Below are 19803 nucleotides of genomic sequence, written 5' to 3'. Positions count from 1 at the left end.
TAAACACCTTGGTTGTTTTGAAGGGTAAATACTTTTGCAAAGCTAAACAGACATATAAATAAAATAGAAAAACAAATGTTGAAATGCTGCGGCGGTAGGATCTTCTACTATTTCCAGAAAAATAGATTTACTGGATTCGAACGATGTATCATGGGTTCTGGCAATACAGCTGTGTTTATAAGAATGTATCTGAATGCATGTATGTATGTATGTGTATGTGTATGTGTATGTGTATGTGTGTGTGTGTCTGTGTGTGTGTGTGTGTGTGTGTGTGTGTGTGTGTGTGTGTGTGTGTGTGTGTGCGCGCGCGCGCATTTCTTTTGTATACAACTCTATTTGGCTGGTAATTTTCTGCCTGTTCCTGATTGTGTACAGTTGATGCAGACGGACATGGAACGCTTTAATTACAAAATGGTTCAAATGGCTCTGAGCACTATGGGACTCAACTGCTGTGGTTATCAGTCCCCTAGAACTTAGAACTACCTAAACCTAACTAACCTAAGGACATCACACACATCCATGCCCGAGGCAGGATTCGAACCTGCGACCGTAGCAGTCGCTCGGTTCCGGACTGCGCGCCTAGAACCGCGAGACCACCGCGGCCGGCGCTTTAATTACATTCTGACTCAATATCTGCCCCGTATCAGATAATATTTACGCAGCTACGCCCACGGCGTTCATTAACGAGTTTATTGCAGCTTCACTGGACGCTAAAACTGTTTTCTCAAGTTTAAATGTACGTTACTTTCAATACAAATTCTCGATGTAGACGGCTGAGAATGCGGCATTTTGTTTTTTATTAAAAATAAAGCGTAAAAAATAATTACTTGAGGTAACTTTTGTGAGAAATATGCCGCTAATGTGCCCTTAAGTTACGTATGATTAGCACTGGGTCGCGTTTTTTTGTATTACGGCGACGAGGCATCATCTTTTGCTACTGCAGCTCATCTGCAAACCGTGAATGCAAGGCAAATTAGTTACGTCATTTCCGCCTTGAACATTCCTCTGTTCGTTAATTTTTACGTCATCTATCTTTCTTATCAGCATCTCATGTAGTTTTCTCAGTGAGTTCTTACTATATTCCGTCGCCTAAATGTAATAAATATTTGAAATTATGATTAATGCTAATCGCTTTATTAACAACCAGATAACCTTTCAGAGACAAACTAAATAATTAATGTTACTTATCCAAAAGCAGCTACTTTCTTGCGGCGAGATTTTAATAGGACATATACTTTGGAGTTTGTCACTTGGAAAAAGAGGCAAAAAACTTGTTTACACTGAGCTGAAGTTTGAGAAGAGTGTTTTGCCTTTTTCGGAGGAGTTTAACTTAGTTCAGTGGTGTGCTTACTGTGTTCGCTGATAGGCGACCGTTCACGAATTTTGTGTGCACTGAAAAACAGTACTCTACAGTGGAGAGTTTCAGGCATGCATTTTTGTGATAATGCCACAAAGAAAGACAGTTAAACAGTTTTACACCAGTTTATTGTTTATGATAACGCATAGCTGTCTTCTTGCTGTTTTCCATTTCATACGGTATAATATTTTGTTTATCCTCCATTTAACAAAATCAGCATCACTACCACTGTTCCCCATCATAGATGTTTTCGTAATTTCTGGTAGGATATCGAAGTTACGTGCGATAATTTGGCTAACTAAAGAAGTACTACACGGCCTCCGGATAATTCCTGACGGTGACGAAAAAGTCGTCAACAGCTGGAAATTCCACATAAATCTGTCCCGTGAAACCCATGGAACGTTTATGCAATTTTTTATGGAAGTTCTCATTATCAATTCTGTATTTTTTTCACATTTAGTTGCTTATTTCTTCTATTCATCACGTTACGAAACTTTGACCAGTGTTGAATCAATGGCAGTCATATTTCCACACCCCTGCCCTGGGAAGACAGATGTTGAACTCTCATAAATACTGCTCCATTTCAGGAGCCTGACGTCAGTTGCCAGACGAATAACTGTAGCATTCAGTCTCGTCACACTGAATTTGCGAGATTAGTTGGAAATTTTGCTCGCTGCTTACATATACCGTCAGTGCATATTGATACCGACAATCTCACTCGCTGCTTGTGCATGTGGGTTTACTGGGTAACTAGAGCACGAAGAGATTATCACCAGGAATGCAAATTGAGGACAGCATCAATCAAGAAGTAAGCCAGTCTTTGGAAAGAAGAAGAATTCTCGCTCGACAAACTTCGGGAGGCGTGCTCCTCCATTTAACGGTAAGACAGGATTGGCTTTGAACGCTGCCTCCACGGAGTTCAGACTGCCCTTGTGTGAACTCACGGTCTGTATCCACACAAAAATTGGAGACATACAGTTTTGCAATAGCGAATGCATATTTATATGAGGAGGCAATATTGTTGGTAATGCGCAAGTTCATTTATAACCGAGGCGCTGAGAAACCATTTGCCTAAGGAGGCAAACTGTAAGCGATTCTCAGATTTTAGCATGTATGAATGCTCCTGGCATCTGTTGATTTTATGGTGAACCAGCTCTACCTCTATGTGTAACCCTATTGGTCGTAATTGTGTGTGTGTGTGTGTGTGTGTGTGCGTGCGCATGCGCGTGCTTTTAGTATACGTTCTGATGTGTTGGCAGAAGAGCCAACACAGTGTTGCTAGAGGAGGCCGAAATGCAGGCGTTTAAACTCACGCAGACTGGCGTGAGGTCTGGAACAAGGTAAAGTAATTATCCTATGAAGAAAAGAACGTAGTTGATTGAATACTTAACTTTAATCCATAATTGGAGAACATCGCTCTTGATGATGCATAATTACAATCTCAATATAAACTGGTAATGGCGCCTTGCTAGGTCGTAGCAAATGACGTAGCTGAAGGCTATGCTAATTATCGTCTCAGCAAATTAGACCGTAATTTGTCAGTGATCCATCTCTGTAAAAGTCTGCTGTACAACTGGGGCGAGTGCTAGGACGTCTCTCTAGACCCGCCGTGTGGCGGCGCTCGGTCTGGAATCACTGACAGTGGCGACACGCGGGTCCGACGTATTCTACCGGACCGCGGCCGATTTAAATGCTACCACCTAGCAAGTGTGGTGTCTGGCGGTGACACCACACGTTCTGATTTAGTTCCACATTAATTATTAAATTTATTACTGTAAAGAGACTCTACTGTCACTAGCTTATACATGGAATTTTCGTTAAATAACATGAGTAACAAATATAATATAATTAGTTAATACTTCATAACATAAAGTAGGTACATTATTTTTCCTATAAGTTTTGTCTATAATTTTTATTTTCACAAACATCTGTTTTTCTCGAAATTTTGATTCTGTGCTTTGGACCCTTATGCTTCTCTGTGCCTCAATTTCATTCAGAAATGGCCAGTGTGAATTACTGTTCTCACTATCAAAATTTGGTTCTTCTTGAGAACTGCGCATTCGCTTCCGTAGAACAATCTGCTATTTAAAATTAAAGAACCGCAAAAATTATAGAATTTGAACAGTCTTTCAACCTCTTTGTATCTCACAGGAATGCTGCGTTGTCCTCCTCCAGTTACTAAGTTACTCGGGTGAATCTCAGTAACAGGACGATACTGTGTAAAAGTGTAAGCCTGAACACAAGAAACAGACTACATTGGTTGGGGAGTCTTATCCTATAGCGAACATTTGTTTTGGTTTGCATGGGACCTGTGGTAGTACTCAAAGCCATCATACACAGCTGTAAGCTACCCGAGTATTACTGCGGACCACCTACGTAACTTTATGCTCTATGGCTTCCATGATAGCGATGACATCTTCCAGCAAGGTAACTGTCCGTGTCACAATGCAACAACCGTGCTACAGTGGTCTGAGGAGCATGAGAGTGAACCAAGTTGTCCTGATCTGATACCGATGGAAATCTGGACGGTATCGTGTGCCAGTTTGGAATGTGCGAACCATCACCCCATACTTTTTGGGAATTGCATGATGCCTTTAGACAACTGGTGCCACGTATCTCCGGAAACCTAAGAGTGATTTGCCGCATATATGACATGCAGAAATGGTGTTGTTTGCTTCCCAAAGGTGGACCAACACGTTATTAAGCAGACAGTCATAATGCTTTGGCTTATAGTTGTAAGTTCACAGCTTCTTTTAAAAATAATACACACACCAAAAGAAGTTTTATGTCACCGCAGTTCCGAGAGTTCCGCAACCTGTACAAAGAATTGGAATAAAGATCAACGTAAACATCATTTCCACCCTTTTTATTTCTCATGAAAACCAGACATTGCGTGTTGTACCACCATACGGCGAGACCTTAAGAGGTGGTGGTCTAAATAGCTGTACACACCGGTACCTCTAATACCCAGTAGCACTACCTCTTGAATTGATACCGGCCTGTATTCATCGTGGCAATCTATCCACAAGCTCATCAAGGCACTGTTGGTCCAGATTGTCCCACTCCTCAACGGTGATTCGGCGTAGATCCCTCACAGTGTTTGATGGATCGCGTCGCCAATAAACAGCCCTTTTCTAACTATTGCAGGCATGTTCGATAGGGTTCATGCCTGGAGAACATGTTAGCCACTCTGGTTGAGCGATGTCGTTATGCTGAACGAAGTCATTCACAAGATGTACACGACAGGGCGCGAATTGTCGTCCATGAAGACGAATGCCTCGCCAATATGCTGCCGATATGGTTGCACTACCGGTCGGAGGATGGCATTCACGTATCGTACAGCCGTTATTGTGCCTTCCATGACCACCGGCGGCGTACGTCGGCCCCACATAATGCCACCCCAAAACAGCAGAGAAACTCCATCTTGCTGCACTCGCTGGACAGTGTTCTAAGGCGTTCATCCTGACTGGGTTGCCTCCGTGCACGTCTCCGACGATTGTCTGGTTAAAGGCATATGCGACACTTATCGAAGATAACGTGATGGCAATCCTGAGCTGTCCATTCGGCTTGTTGTTGGGCCCATATGTATCGCGCTGCATGAAGCCGTGGTTGCAAGGATGGACCTCGCCATGGACGTCGGAAGTGAAGTGCGCATCATGTAACATATTGCGCAAAGTTTGAGTCGTAACACGACGTTTTGTGGCTGCATGAAAAGATTTATTCGACAAGGTGGCGTTGAAGTCAGGGTTCCTTCGAGCCATAACCCGTAGGTAGCGGTCATTCACTGCAGTAGTAGTCCTTGGGGGGGCTGGGCGAGGCATGTCATCGACAGTTATTTTCCCTCTATACTTCTTCCATCTCCGCACAACATCGCTTCGGTTCACTCCGAGATACATGGACACTTCCCTTGTCAAGAGCCCTTCCTGGCAGGAAGTAACAATGCGGATGAGATCGAACTTCAGTTAACACGAGCCGTGTACCTCCTTCCTGGTGGAATGACTGGAACTGATCGGCTGTCGGACCCCCTCCGTCTAATAAGCGCTGCTCATGCGCGGTTGTTTGCATCTCTGAACAGTCAAAGGGACTGTGCCTGTGCTACAGTATCCACAGTCAAAGTCTATCTTCAGAAGTTCTGGGAACTGGGGTGATGCAAAACCATTTTTGTTGTGTGCATGAAGAAATACTGTGGGGATAGGAACAAGCAATCTCTTTTCGGGGAGATGGCGATGATGTGCTGAGAGTATAGGAGGAGAGGATGGACAGAGGGGAGGAGGGAGGAAATACGATGGACAGACAGAAGGGTATTAGGAAACGGACAGAGAAAGGGAAGAGTATGAGATGAACAGGAAAAAGGGTGAAAAGAAAGCAGACACTGAAAGGAAAGAGGAGGAGATCGACAGAATGCGATGGATGGAGCGAGTAGGCAGAGAGGAGAGAAAAATACATACATGGAGAAGGGATAAGTGGAGATGGACAGTGAGAGGTTGAATTGGACAAGGAGAGAGGGGAGGAGGATATGAAGACAGGGGTATACTTAAAGGACTGAGGAAGAGACAGAATGGGGAGGAGGAGGTGGAATTAGAGGGGAGGATAAGATAGAGGCGTAAGGAGCAGACGGGTGGGTGGGGGAGGAGCAGATGGACAAAGAATAGGGCCCAGGAAATGAACAGAGTGTGTGGCTGGATGAGGTGGACGAGGAAGAGACGGACGGTGAGAGGCGTATGGAGGAAATGGACTGGAATAAATACTCATACACCGGAACGTGGCTACGCAACTAGAAATGACATAAATGATGACAATCTGAGTAACAACAGTAATAAAGAGAGATCTTTTGGTTACTTTTTAATTTTATATATTTTCTGATGTTCAATGGAAACAACAGCGAGTTGCCCAGGATACGTACGTGGTGGCGAGGTGTATGTAGAGGTTCTGGAAGACGCAGAAGATGCCGACGCACAGATCAGCAAAGGCGAGGTTGGCAAGCAGGAAGTTGGTAACGGACCGCAGCCGCCGTGACATGGTTACCACCATAATCACCATCAGATTCCCTGCGGAACAAAATCAGGAACATGCGGTAAAATTCACCTTTTGTTTCTGTGTTTTGAATTTCTGAAAATACGTGCGTGTGCTGAAATAAATGTGTCGCAGATGTAATGTTTTCATTAACTGAATTTCTGCCTATGTAGTTCTCCCCCCAAAATATTTCGTTGTGCGGTGGGTAATAATGCTTGTTTATCGAAATACTGTAACTACTGAAAAGTGCTTGGTCAGCTGAACAACAATAGGTTGATTACAAAAACTTTTACTGCACGTTACACTACCTTTTCGAATTATAGATTTCATTTCGGTATAGTAACTGCGTTGATTCGAGGAAAAAAAAACAAACATTTAACGGTCTTAATATAATAATGTGTGAGGCAACATATATTCTCCTTTGAACAATTTCTCATCTCATATTTTCCCAAACGTTCATGAACAATGTTTTGCAAAACTTTTGACTACTGAAAATAGTAATGGGAGGTGTTCCGCTCCAACTGTATTCGATAGCGTAATAACTTTTTTCATTGACAAAACGTATCGTTAGCGTACCCTCGCAATCTCGACCAATTACAACAGCATGCTGCTTATTACCCTTGCTGTATATTGTTCTGTCTATATGGCAGTTCAGCAAGAAGGTTACCTACATGCTCACATGTCCTCACGCTGTTGTACTCATTTCTTTAATTGGAGCAACATACAAACTGATTTGGCTGAGGTTAGAGTGGTATACAGTTTATGATCTTGTTGAATGAAAACATTACTTTTCTTCTCAAGTGATTAAGAAGAACCACTGAAAATCTGAATAAGAATGAGCTAAGTGTATTTTGAACATTGCTTCCACACGACACTAAATCAGCGTGTCCTATCTCGGTTGAAGTCACGAAGACAAGGCATATATTTCTATATAGTATGTTCAGTTTATCAAAAGGATGTATTAAAAAGAATCATCGGTTTTTTAAAGAAAATCATAACTATTATGTTATTTGAGATATGTGCGTGAACAACGTATTGCTGGTAAGAGCAAACTTTCGATTTTACTTGGTTCCCGTTAGGTAGCAACAGTGCGCGCTCAATTAAGTTCTAGTAAAAATGGTGTCGGGACAACAGAAAGCCTTTTGTGTTCTACGTTTTGCTCAGTGCGGGTCAGTAATAACTGTTCAGCGTGACTCTCGTACCAGCTATGGCGCGTATACTCCTACAAAGACGGAGCATTAGACGATGGCGTGAACAGTTCCGAGAAACAGGTTGTTTGTGTAAAGGCAAATCGCCGGGCCGTCGCGTAGCATCTGACACAACGTCGAACGCATCTGCCATAGTTTCACGAGGAGTTCACAGAAATGGTTCAAATGGCTCTGAGCACTATGGGACTCAACTGCTGAGGTCATTAGTCCCCTAGAACTTAGAACTAGTTAAACCTAACTAACCTAAGGACATCACAAACATCCATGCCCGAGGCAGGATTCGAACCTGCGACCGTAGCGGTCTTGCGGTTCCAGACTGCAGCGCCTTTAACCGCACGGCCACTTCGGCCGGCGGAGTTCACAGAAATCCGTCCACAGTGCAGCTCAGCAGCTGAACATTCCCCGATGTCAGTCTGGAGTGTGTTGCGTCGACGTTTACACACGAAATGATACAAAGTTCATCTACTGCAAGCTCTTCGTGAAGGCGACAAACAACAACGTGTGGAGTTCTTGGAAATATGGAGAATGACAGTTTTCTTCCACGCTTAATGTTTGCTGACGAGGCAACATTCCATTTAAATGAAAGAATAACCTTCATAATTGGAGAATATGGGTACGGAACAACGACTTGAAGTTGTACAACATGACGGGGATCTATTTTATGTTGATGTGTTTTCAGCAGTTTCACGGAAAAAGGTGTACGGTCAGTTCTTCTTTGCCACGAACACTGCTACAGGATATGCATGAGAACTTTCTTTTCCCGCAGCTGGAGGCTGATTCTAATGACTTCATTTACCAACAGGATGGGGAAACGCCTCACTGGCATCTGGAAGCGCGGGAATTTTAAAATTGAAGGGTTACTGAACGAGGGATGGGTCGAATCGGACCAAATGATTCAGCCCCACATTACTGGCCTCCAAGTTCACCAGACCTAACTGTACGTGATTTTTTCTTGTGGGGGATTATAAGAAACTCTGTTTATGTGCCTCGGTTACCTACAACGATGAATGAACTGCGGCATCGCATAACAGCAGCAATGGTAGCTGTAAATCAAGACATGCTCGCTGCAGTGTGCGAACAATTTGAATATCACATTGCCATATGCCGCGCATCCCAAGATAGGCATACTGAACACCTATTAAAAGGTACGAAAGAAGCATTTTGAGTTTCCCGTTCAACAAAAACAAAATTAATTTTCTATATTTATTAGTCTTAGAAATGTAGACTGGCCAAATCGGATGATTCTTTTTGATACACCCTGTATTTCTATAATGAGCCGGAAATAGATATAAAATAGTGGGTAGTCCTCTTTACAGCTTTGAAATATCTGCACCAGTGTTGTACCATATAAAATTCTCTTCCGAAGCGTTTCGTACATGCCTTCCACAACCTTTCCTTGTGTACCTTTCACGCCCGCATCTCGTGGTCGTGCGGTAGCGTTCTCGCTTCCCACGCCCGGGTTTCCGGGTTCGATTCCCGGCGGGGTCAGGGATTTTCTCTGCCTCGTGATGGCTGGGTGTTGTGTGATGTCCTTAGGTTAGTTAGGTTTAAGTAGTTCTAAGTTCTAGGGGACCGATGACCTAAGATGTTAAGTCCCATAGTGCTCAGAGCCATTTGTACCTTTCACGATTTTTACTTAGCACTGCAGGTAATATTTAGCAGCCATACTAGCAATTAGTGATTCATTTTCTACATACACTTTTAAGATAAATTCGATCTTGCGGAAACTGACAATTTACGTTCAACAAAAGTTATCATCTTCGACCCGTGGTACAGGGACTAGCTTTTATGTTGTGAAGCATTCAATACCTGCCACCAGTTTGCTCTGTATTGTGCAGAGCAGCGTATCGGGCAGTTTACTTTTACCCTCAACTTTCCCAATTTTTGGTTATCACAGATAAAGAGTGAAGAGAGTATGTAGGTATGCTTTACCGCATCGCTTGGTTGATGCTGACCGACCTTATCAGACTGCTAAGACACCATGAAATATTTCAAATATCTTGAAGAACAGAATATTTCTTTTGGTTTTAAAAGGCATTTTCACAGCAAGACTCGCATTAGTCCTGATTTGATAAACGATTTATTGATAAAAAGACTTTGAAAAAAGAAACGCTCATATGTTTTGTGAACTGATTTATCTGAAAGTAAGAAATAAAATAGATCAGAGAAAACTTTGACGCGCCCTTGCATTACGCTCGGTAACATGTACGGCAAATGAGACTGAATAGTCCACTTCATACACCAGGGAAATATCCTCATGTATTCTTTAAAAGCCGGCCAGGGTGTCTGAGCGGTTCTAGGCGCTTCAGTCTGGAACCGCGCAACCACAACGGTCGCAGGTTCGAATCCTGCGTCGGGCATGGATGTGTGTGATGTCCTTAGGTTAGTTAGGTTTAAGTGGTTCTACGTTCTAGGCGACTGATGACCTCAGCAGTTAAGTCCCATACTGCTCAGAGTCATTCTTTAAAATTTTAAGATTCTATGTTAAGCATTGGTCTTCAAATTTTCAATCGGCATCTAATTTGTGTACATGATTTCGACATTCGTTCAAGGGCGCGTCAAATGTTTTTCTAATCTATTTTACACTACTGGCCATTAAAACTGCTACACCAAGAAGAAAAGCAGATGATAATGGGGTATTCATGGGACAAATATATTATACTAGAACTGACATGTGATTACATTTTCGCGCAATTTGGGTGCATAGATCCTCAGAGATCAGTACCCAGAACAACCACCTCTGGCCGTAATAACGGCCTTGATACGCCTGGGCATTGAGTCAAACAGAGCTTGGATGGCATGTACAGGTACAGCTGCCTATGCAGCTTCAACACGATACCACAGTTCATCAAGGGTAGTGACTGGCGTATTGCGACGAGCCAGTTGCTCGGCCACCATTGACCAGATCTTTTGAGTTTGTGAGAGATCTGGATAATGTGCTGGCCAGCGCAGTAGTCGAACGTTTTCTGTATCGAGAAAGGCCCGTACAGGACCTGCAACATGCGGTAGTGCATTATCCTGCTGAAATGTAGGGTTTCGCACGGATCGAATGAAGGGTAGAGCCACGGGACGTAACACATCTGAAATGTAACGTCCACTGTTCAAAGTGCCGTCAATGCGAATAAGAGGTGATCGAGACGTGTAACCAGTGCCACCCCATATCATCACGCCGGGTGATACGCTAGTATGGCGATGACGAATACATGCTTCCAATGTGCGTTCACCGCGATGTCGCCAAACACGGATGCGACCATCATGATGCTTTAAACAGAACCTGGATTCATCCGAAAAAATGACGTTTTGCCATTTGTGGACCCAGGTTCGTCGTTGAGTACACCACCGCAGGCGCTCCTGTGTGTGATGCAGCGTCAAGGGTAACCGTAGCCATGGTCTCCGAGCTGATAGTCCATGCTGCTGCAAACGTCGTCGAACTGTTCGTGCAGATGGTTGTTGTGTTGCAAACGTCCCCGTCTATTCACTCAGGGATCGAGACGTGGCTGCACGATCCGTTACAGCCATGCGGATAAGATGCCTGTCATCTCAACTGCTCGTGATACGAGGCCGTTGGGATCTAGCATGGCGTTCCGTATTACCCTCCTGAACCCACCGATTCCATATTCTGCTAACAGTCATTGGATCTCGACGAACGCGAGCAGCAATGTCGCGATACGTTAAACCGCATTCGCGATAGGCTACAATCCGACCTTTATCAAAGTCGGAAACGTGATGGTACACATTTCTCCTCCTTACACGAGGCATCACAACAACGTTTCAGCAGGCAACGCCGGTCAACTGCTGTTTGTGTATGAGAAATCGGTTGGAAACTTTCCTCAAGTCAGCACATTGTAGGTGTCGCCACCGGCTCGAAGCTTGTGTGAATGCTCTGAAAAGATAATAATTTGCATATCACAGCATCTTCTTCCTGTCGGTTAAATTTCGCGTCTGTAGCCCGTCATCCTGGTGGTGTAGCAATTTTAATGGCCAGTAGCGTATTTCTTACATTTAGACAAATCAGTCCTCAAAACATCTGACCGTCTATTTCAAAATTATTTTTTACTTCAGTTTTTTATTGACGATTAATTATCACGCCAGTGTAACTTTTTATGCGCAAAATAGCTACGCCTCGAAAGATGAACTTTTTGACAATTCTTTTAAATAGCTAGCAGCGGCTTTTCAGTTTCAGCTTTCCTTCAATTCACTAGTTAACTTTTAGTTAATTTCTCTTGTAACTCTCAATCAATTAATTTTCTTTTTGTTTCTACTCCGCTCTAAAGGTCTTTTTACAAACAGCTAAAACGCATTACGGTTTGAAAGACCCGTATACGAGACAGTAAGAGAAAATTGTTTTGTCAGATTCTACTACTAACGAAAGTGAGGAAGTCTGCTTTGCGAATAGATGTCAGTAATAGTGCTACTCCAAAAGACGAACTGGACTGGTATTTAAATAAAAACTGTACAACAGCTTAAGATATTTGTTCTTACTGGAACCGGAAAGAGTAAAATTATCCGACACTTCTGAAAAGAGTCAGAAGAATATTGTGCAAGACCATCCAGTTTTGTTCCTGAAAGAAGTTTTAGTTTTGCCGCTGTTCATTCTCAACGCGAGACGGTCTTTATTACACTCACACAATACTGATGCTCTAGATTTTATTCAAAGTTATTTAACTGTAAGAGGAAAGTGAGTGAAACAGTGTAATGATAGTATATCTCCATATTCAGTTTCGTTCTTCATAGTTGGCACTTGTGAAAAGTTTACGTTTATTGCACATGTCCGTTGTACACTGAGTGACAAAAGTCATGGTATAGCGACACGCACATACAGAAACGACGGTAGTATCGCGTACACTCTGCATAAAGAGGCAATGCATTGGTGGAGCTGTCATCTGTACTCAGGTGGCTCAATGTTTCCGGCGTGATTATGGTTGGATGACAGGAATTAACCGACTTTGAACTCGGAATGGTAATGGAAGTTGGACCCATGGGACATTCCATTTCGGAAATCTTTAGGGAGTTCAATATTCCTAGATCCACAGTGTCAAGAGTATGCCGAGGAACCCAAATTTCAGTGATTATCTCTCACCAAGGATAACATAATGGCCGACGGCTTTCATTTAATAACGGAGAGCAGCGGCGTCCGCTTAGATCTAACAGACAAGCAACACTCCGGGAAATAATCGTAGAAATCAATTTGGTACGATGGACGAACATATCCGTTAGGGCAGTGGGGTGAAATTTGGCGTTAATGGGCTATGGTAGCAGACGACCAGCGCCGAGTGCCTTTGCTGACGGCACGACGATGTCTGCAGCGGCTGTCCTGGGCTCCTGAGCATATCAGTTGGGTCCTGGATGGGTCATAGGAAAAACGTGGCCTGGTCAAAAGAGTCCCGATTTCAGTCGGTAAGAAGAGGTGATGGTAAGGTCCGAGAGTGGCCCAGACCCCACGACGCCATGGACGGAAGTCGTCAACAACACACATTGCAAGGTTGTTGCGGCTCCGTAAAGAGTTGGTCTTTGTTTACACGGAATCGACTGTGTTCTCCAGCCCAAAGGAACCAATCATCGACTGAAAATGGTTATGTTCGTCTTATTGAAGACCATTTTCAGCCATTTATGGACTTCATGTTCGCAAGCAATTATGGAATATTTAAGGATCTCAGTGGACCATGTCACAGGACGACAACTGTTCGCGATTGGTTCAAGAACATTCAGGATGATTCGAGCTAACGATGTAGCCACCCAGATAGCCCGACATCAGTTTCATTTAACATTTATTGGACTTTATCGAAAGGTTAGTTCGTGCAAAAACGCGTGCACCGGCAACTATGGACGTGTATAGCAGCAGCATTGCTCAGTATTTCTACAGGGGGCTTCCAACGCCTTCTTGTTTCCATGCCACTTAGAAGTGCTGTATTATGCCGGGAAATAAGCGGTCCAACACGATGTTAGGAGGTATGTCATGACTTTTGTCACCACGGTATTTATGTCTGATGTAATTAAACCATTCTTCGGAGCACTCACAACTTACGGAATTAATATAAACCTATATTTGCGTGGGAATGAGCGTTGAACAACAGAGGTGTTGCTGGCAGTTCAATTTAGCTGAGTCCGGCGCTTTAACCTGTAGCCACTGGCTTGCAGGCGGCCATAGCAAGTGAGGCTGGCAACACTGTGAAAGAACATAGGCTTGCACTACAGCGTTGCGGGCCATTCGTCCCGTCTCTGACGTTGATCCGCAACTCTGATGTTGATACTGTGCCACGAGTTAAGGTAATTTTTATTTTCTAAGAATAATCCTGCACTACTTTTTAAGCAGATGACTTCATTAATAATTGATACTATAGCTTGTCTCAAAACCATGACCAACAGCTACCAAAAATAAGTTGTTGTTGTTGTTGTGGTCTTCAGTTCAGAGACTAGTTTTATGCAGTTTTCCATGCTGCTCTATCCTGTGTAAGCCTCTTCATCTTCGAGTAACTACTGCAACCTACATCCTTCTGAATCTGCTTACTGTACTCATCTCTTGGTGTCCCTCTACGATTTTTACCCTCCACGCTTCCCTCTAGTACTTAATTGGTGTCCTACCAACCGATCCCTTCCTCTAGTCAAGTTGTGCCACAAATTCCTCTTCCACTCAGTTCTGTTCAGTACCTCCTCATTAGTTACGTATCTACCCATCTAATCTTCAGCACTCTTCTGTAGCACCACGTTTAGAAAGCTTCTATTCTCTTCTTGTCCAAACTAATTATTGCCCATGTTTCACTTCTATATATACACTCCTGGAAATGGAAAAAAGAACACATTGACACCGGTGTGTCAGACCCACCATACTTGCTCCGGACACTGCGAGAGGGCTGTACAAGCAATGATCACACGCACGGCACAGCGGACACACCAGGAACCGCGGTGTTGGCCGTCGAATGGCGCTAGCTGCACAGCATTTGTGCACCGCCGCCGTCAGTGTCAGCCAGTTTGCCGTGGCATACGGAGCTCCATCGCAGTCTTTAACACTGGTAGCATGCCGCGACAGCGTGGACGTGAACCGTATGTGCAGTTGACGGACTTTGAGCGAGGGCGTATAGTGGGCATGCGGGAGGCCGGGTGGACGTACCGCCGAATTGCTCAACACGTGGGGCGTGAGGTCTCCACAGTACATCGATGTTGTCGCCAGTGGTCGGCGGAAGGTGCACGTGCCCGTCGACCTGGGACCGGACCGCAGCGACGCACGGATGCACGCCAAGACCGTAGGATCCTACGCAGTGCCGTAGGGGACCGCACCGCCACTTCCCAGCAAATTAGGGACACTGTTGCTCCTGGGGTATCGGCGAGGACCATTCGCAACCGTCTCCATGAAGCTGGGCTACGGTCCCGCACACCGTTAGGCCGTCTTCCGCTCACGCCCCAACATCGTGCAGCCCGCCTCCAGTGGTGTCGCGACAGGCGTGAATGGAGGGACGAATGGAGACGTGTCGTCTTCAGCGATGAGAGTCGCTTCTGCCTTGGTGCCAATGATGGTCGTATGCGTGTTTGGCGCCGTGCAGGTGAGCGCCACAATCAGGACTGCATACGACCGAGGCACACAGGGCCAACACCCGGCATCATGGTGTGGGGAGCGATCTCCTACACTGGCCGTACACCACTGGTGATCGTCGAGGGGACACTGAATAGTGCACGGTACATCCAAACCGTCATCGAACCCATCGTTCTACCATTCCTAGACCGGCAAGGGAACCTGCTGTTCCAACAGGACAATGCACGTCCGCATGTATCCCGTGGCACCCAACGTACTCTAGAAGGTGTAAGTCAACTACCCTGGCCAGCAAGATCTCCGGATCTGTCCCCCATTGAGCATGTTTGGGACTGGATGAAGCGTCGTCTCACGCGGTCTGCACGTCCGGCACGAACGCTGGTCCAACTGAGGCGCCAGGTGGAAATGGCATGGCAAGCCGTTCCACAGGACTACATCCAGCATCTCTACGATCGTCTCCATGGGAGAATAGCAGCCTGCATTGCTGCGAAAGGTGGATATACACTGTACTAGTGCCGACATTGTGCATGCTCTGTTGACTGTGTCTATGTGCCTGTGGTTCTGTCAGTGTGATCATGTGATGTATCTGACCCCAGGAATGTGTCAATAAAGTTTCCCCTTCCTGGGACAATGAATTCACGGTGTTCTTATTTCAATTTCCAGGAGTGTATTTACAATCCATACAAATACTTTCAGAAAGGACGTCCTGACGCTTAAATCTAACTCGATGTTAACAAATCTCTTTTCTTCACAAACGCTTACCTGGTCATAACCAGTCTACATTTTCTATCCTCTCCGATCATGATCAGTTACTTTGCTTCCCAGACAGCAAAATTTGTTAACTAGTTCAAGTGTCTCTTTTCCTAATCCAATTCCCTCAACACCACCTGGTTTAATTCGGCTATATTCCATTATTCTCGTTTTGCTTTTCTCGATGTTCGTCTTATATCCTCCTTTGAAGACACTGCCCACTCCGTTCAACTGTCCCTGACACAATTACAATGTCATCGGCGAACCTCAAAGTTTTTATTTCTTCTCCATGGATTTTAATTCCTACTCCAAATTTTTCTTTTGTTTCCTTTACTGCTTGCTTAATATACAGATTGTATAACATCTAGGATGGGATACAACGCTGTCTCACTCCCTACTCAATCTATGCTTCCCTTTCGTGCCCTTCGATTCTTGTAACTACCATTTGGCTTCTTTAAAAATTACCCCTGCCACCTTCAGATTTTGAAAGAGAGTATTAGGCAACTTTGTCTAAAGCTTTCTCTAAGTATACAAATGCTAGAAACGTAGGTTTGCCTTTCCTTAACCTATCTTCTAAGATAAATCGTAGGGTCAGTATTGTCTCACATGTTCCAACATTTCAACGGAATACAAACTGTTCTTCCCTGAGGTTGGCCTCTACCAGTTTTTCCATTCGTCTGTAAAGAATTCGTGTTAGTATTTTGCAACCGTGACTTATTAAACTGACACTTCGCTGATTTTCACACCTGCAAACACCTGCTCTGTTTTCGATTGGAATTCCTTCTTAAAGGCTGAGCGTATTTAAAATGTCTCATACATCTTGCTCACCAAATGGAAGAGTTTTGTCATGCCTGTCTCACCCAAGACTATCAGTAGTTCTAATAGAATGTTGTCTACTCCCGGTGACTTGTTTCGAATGAGGTCTTTCAGTGCTCTGTCAAATTCTTCACGCAGTGTCATATCTCCCATTTCATCTTCATCTACGTTCTCTTCCATTCCAATAATGTTGCCCTCAATTACATCTGCCTTCTATAGACTCTCTATATACTCCTTCCAGATTTCTGCTTACCCGTCTTTGCTTGATACTGGTTTTCGATTTGAGCTCTGGATATTGATACACGTGGTTCTCTTTTCTCCAAAAGTCCCTTTAATTTTCCTGTAGGCAGTATCTATCTTACACTAGTGATACATGCTTCTGCGTCCGTATATTTGTCCTCCAGTCATTCCTGATTAGCCATTTTGCACTTCTGTCGATCTCATTTTTTAGACCTTTGTATTCCTTTTCACCTACTTCATTTACTACATTTTTATATTTTCTCCTTTCATCACGTAAATTCAATATCTTCTGTGTTATCCAAGGATTCTTACTATGCATTGTCTTTGTACCCATTGTTCCTCTGCTGCCTTCATTATTTCATCTCTTAAAGCTACCCACTCTTCTTCTACTACATTCCTCTCCACAACCGTTGCCTGATGCTCCCTCTAAAGCTCTCAAGAACCTCTGGTTCTTTCAACTTATCCAGGTCCCGTTGTAAGGGTAACACCGACCACCTCAAATGGCAATCAATGCTAACGTTAAACTTCTGCTATGAATTTGTGAGAAAGTTGAGACCGGGAGAAAACCTAATGGGAATCGAACAGTCAGACTGGGATTCGTTTCCGGAACACTCCAGCAGAGTATAACCAAAAGTAAACAGGTGGGTCATAAACAGACGTTCTCCCAGCACAAAAGCAAACTTTAATACTATGTATTAGTATCAGTCGCCAGCCTAATTAGGCATTCTTGTTTGAAGCAACATAATAGAGCCAAAGGCAGTGCTAAAGCTAACCTAACCCTCCTTGACACACACATTAACATCTTTCTTTGTACCCTTTTACACTACAACACAGTAACCTAACTTTGCAGATAAGTATACTACTAACTTTGAAGTCAGACAAATGGCCAATGAGATAGCAAACAGTAACGTATGCCTCTCAACAACACGTACCTTAAATGAACTAGATACAGCAGTATATAGAACCAATCAACAAGACACATGAAACTAATAGCAGTACTAAACAGGGAATAGCATGAAGTAATTCTGACTTAAATCAGTGGGCCTATTAATGATCATACTCTATAACATCGTTGATTAGTACTGGGTCTCTATGCCTGTGCATGAACCAACTTGCATAGAATAGCTAACACAGTAATTATTTCTCTATTCAGCTCAGTTGGAAGCAATTAAGTAGAATGCAAATCTAACTACACTGGCTCTGAAAGAACTTTGATTTGCTTCATTAACTATATAGCCTAGCACATGAGAGCCCTTAAACTTTCATGGTTTGAGGAATCACGCTCATTAACAAAGCTACACAAGTATGTATGAGAAATAGTAAGGATTCTCATCATTTATTATTAATTAAGTAAAGCACAACAAACTGTAACTTTTTAAATAACAAATGTGCTTTGATAAGCAGTCTTTTAACCTACTCAAAACATAATTAGCTGTGCAAATGCCAACACAACATTAAATTCAAGTTAAAACCCTTTCTCATTCAACGAAAACTTATAAAACTTTGTACTTCTGATCTAAGTTCATAAATGCAACAATTAATAATCTTTTTCACTTCAAATCAGTGTTATTGTTCTTTTAATTAGCAACTTTACTATTTTCAGGCGGCTTTTCAAGTAAGGCAAATTATTTCAGAGAATGACTGCTGACTGATTTAAAAATGCACTGGAAGTGGAGTATTTCTCGAACTATAAGACTGAACTTTAAACACTATAACTCCACACATTACAAAGGAATCACTACTGTTCTTACAGCTGCCGAATAAGTCTTTACATAATAAATTAGGACACTCGGAATTAAATTCACTAGGATGGAATTCCTGTCCAGGTTTGTGATCTGGGAGAGTCACGGAATGATTGCTACATAATATACTGTAAATGATTTGGTCCATAGTTATTGAACGTAGGGTTGAATGTAAGAGATGTGGGGAAGCCCTGCAGCTATGGAAGTAGCCTGGTGGAGCAGAAAATATGTGGTTTGCGGGCAAGTGGTAATTCGTTGTTTGTGACGGGTGAGAAGTCCGGGCTGAGCAGTGCTGTGGTTAACACCTCGCTATTAGTAGCGGATCATTGTGGCCCTTATTATTAAAATCAACGAAATATCACAAATACCTGGTCCATTTACAGAGTGCCAAATATAAATAATTTAGTGGGAATCTGGTGGCACTGAGGGCGTAATTTGCAGTCCCTATTAACATGGAGGCGATGCAGTCATGGCAGGACTGTTGCCCTCGCCCTGTTACAGATCATCTTGGCGTCAGAATTACATTTTTACACGGCCAGAATAACTATGCCATGATAATAGTATCACCAAATGCAGCATCCGAGGCCCATAAATACTTCCCTAAAACTCGTCTGGCCTCAAAACTCCAAGAATAAGAGCCACAATGATCCGCTACTGATAGCGAGATGTTAACCAAAGCAATGCTCAGCCCAGACTCCTAACCCATCACAAACGATGGGTTTCCACTTGTCCGTCAACCACATCTTTCCTATTAAAAAAAAAAAAAAAAAGGTTCAAATGGCTCTGAGCACTATGGGACTTAACTTCTAAGGTCATCAGTCCCCTAGAACTTAGAATTACTTAAACCTAACTAACCTAAGGACATCACACACATCCATGCCCGAGGCAGGATTCGAACCTGCGACCGCAGCGGTCGTGCGGTTCCAGACTGAAGCGCCTTTTTCTACCCCAGCAGGTTACTTCCATAGCTGCGGTGCGGCTTCCCCACGTCTTTTACATTCAACCCTACGTTCCCTAACTATGTACCAAATCATTTATATTACATTATATAGCAATCATTCCAGTAGTGACTTAAATCCACAAGCACAGTTTAAACAACATCGTTTAAAAGTTTCACATAGTTGAAATATATACACATAGTCAAAGAATTTC

General features: G+C 43.5%; 1 protein-coding gene across 1 annotated transcript in view; it reads right to left on the bottom strand.

The window, feature by feature from the left end:
* LOC126263418 (trissin receptor) overlaps positions 1–19803 on the bottom strand; it is a 187711-nt gene that overhangs the window by 134461 nt on the left and 33447 nt on the right. The window contains exon 2 of the mRNA XM_049960511.1: positions 6261–6405. Coding sequence (XP_049816468.1) covers positions 6261–6405 — 145 coding nt within the window. The remainder of the gene's footprint in view (positions 1–6260; positions 6406–19803) is intronic.

Source organism: Schistocerca nitens, chromosome 6 (genome assembly GCF_023898315.1).
Source record: "Schistocerca nitens isolate TAMUIC-IGC-003100 chromosome 6, iqSchNite1.1, whole genome shotgun sequence".
Taxonomy (NCBI): Eukaryota; Metazoa; Arthropoda; class Insecta; order Orthoptera; family Acrididae; genus Schistocerca; species Schistocerca nitens.
Note: the sequence above shows the minus strand (reverse complement) of the source record. Positions and strands in the feature narration are given on the sequence as shown.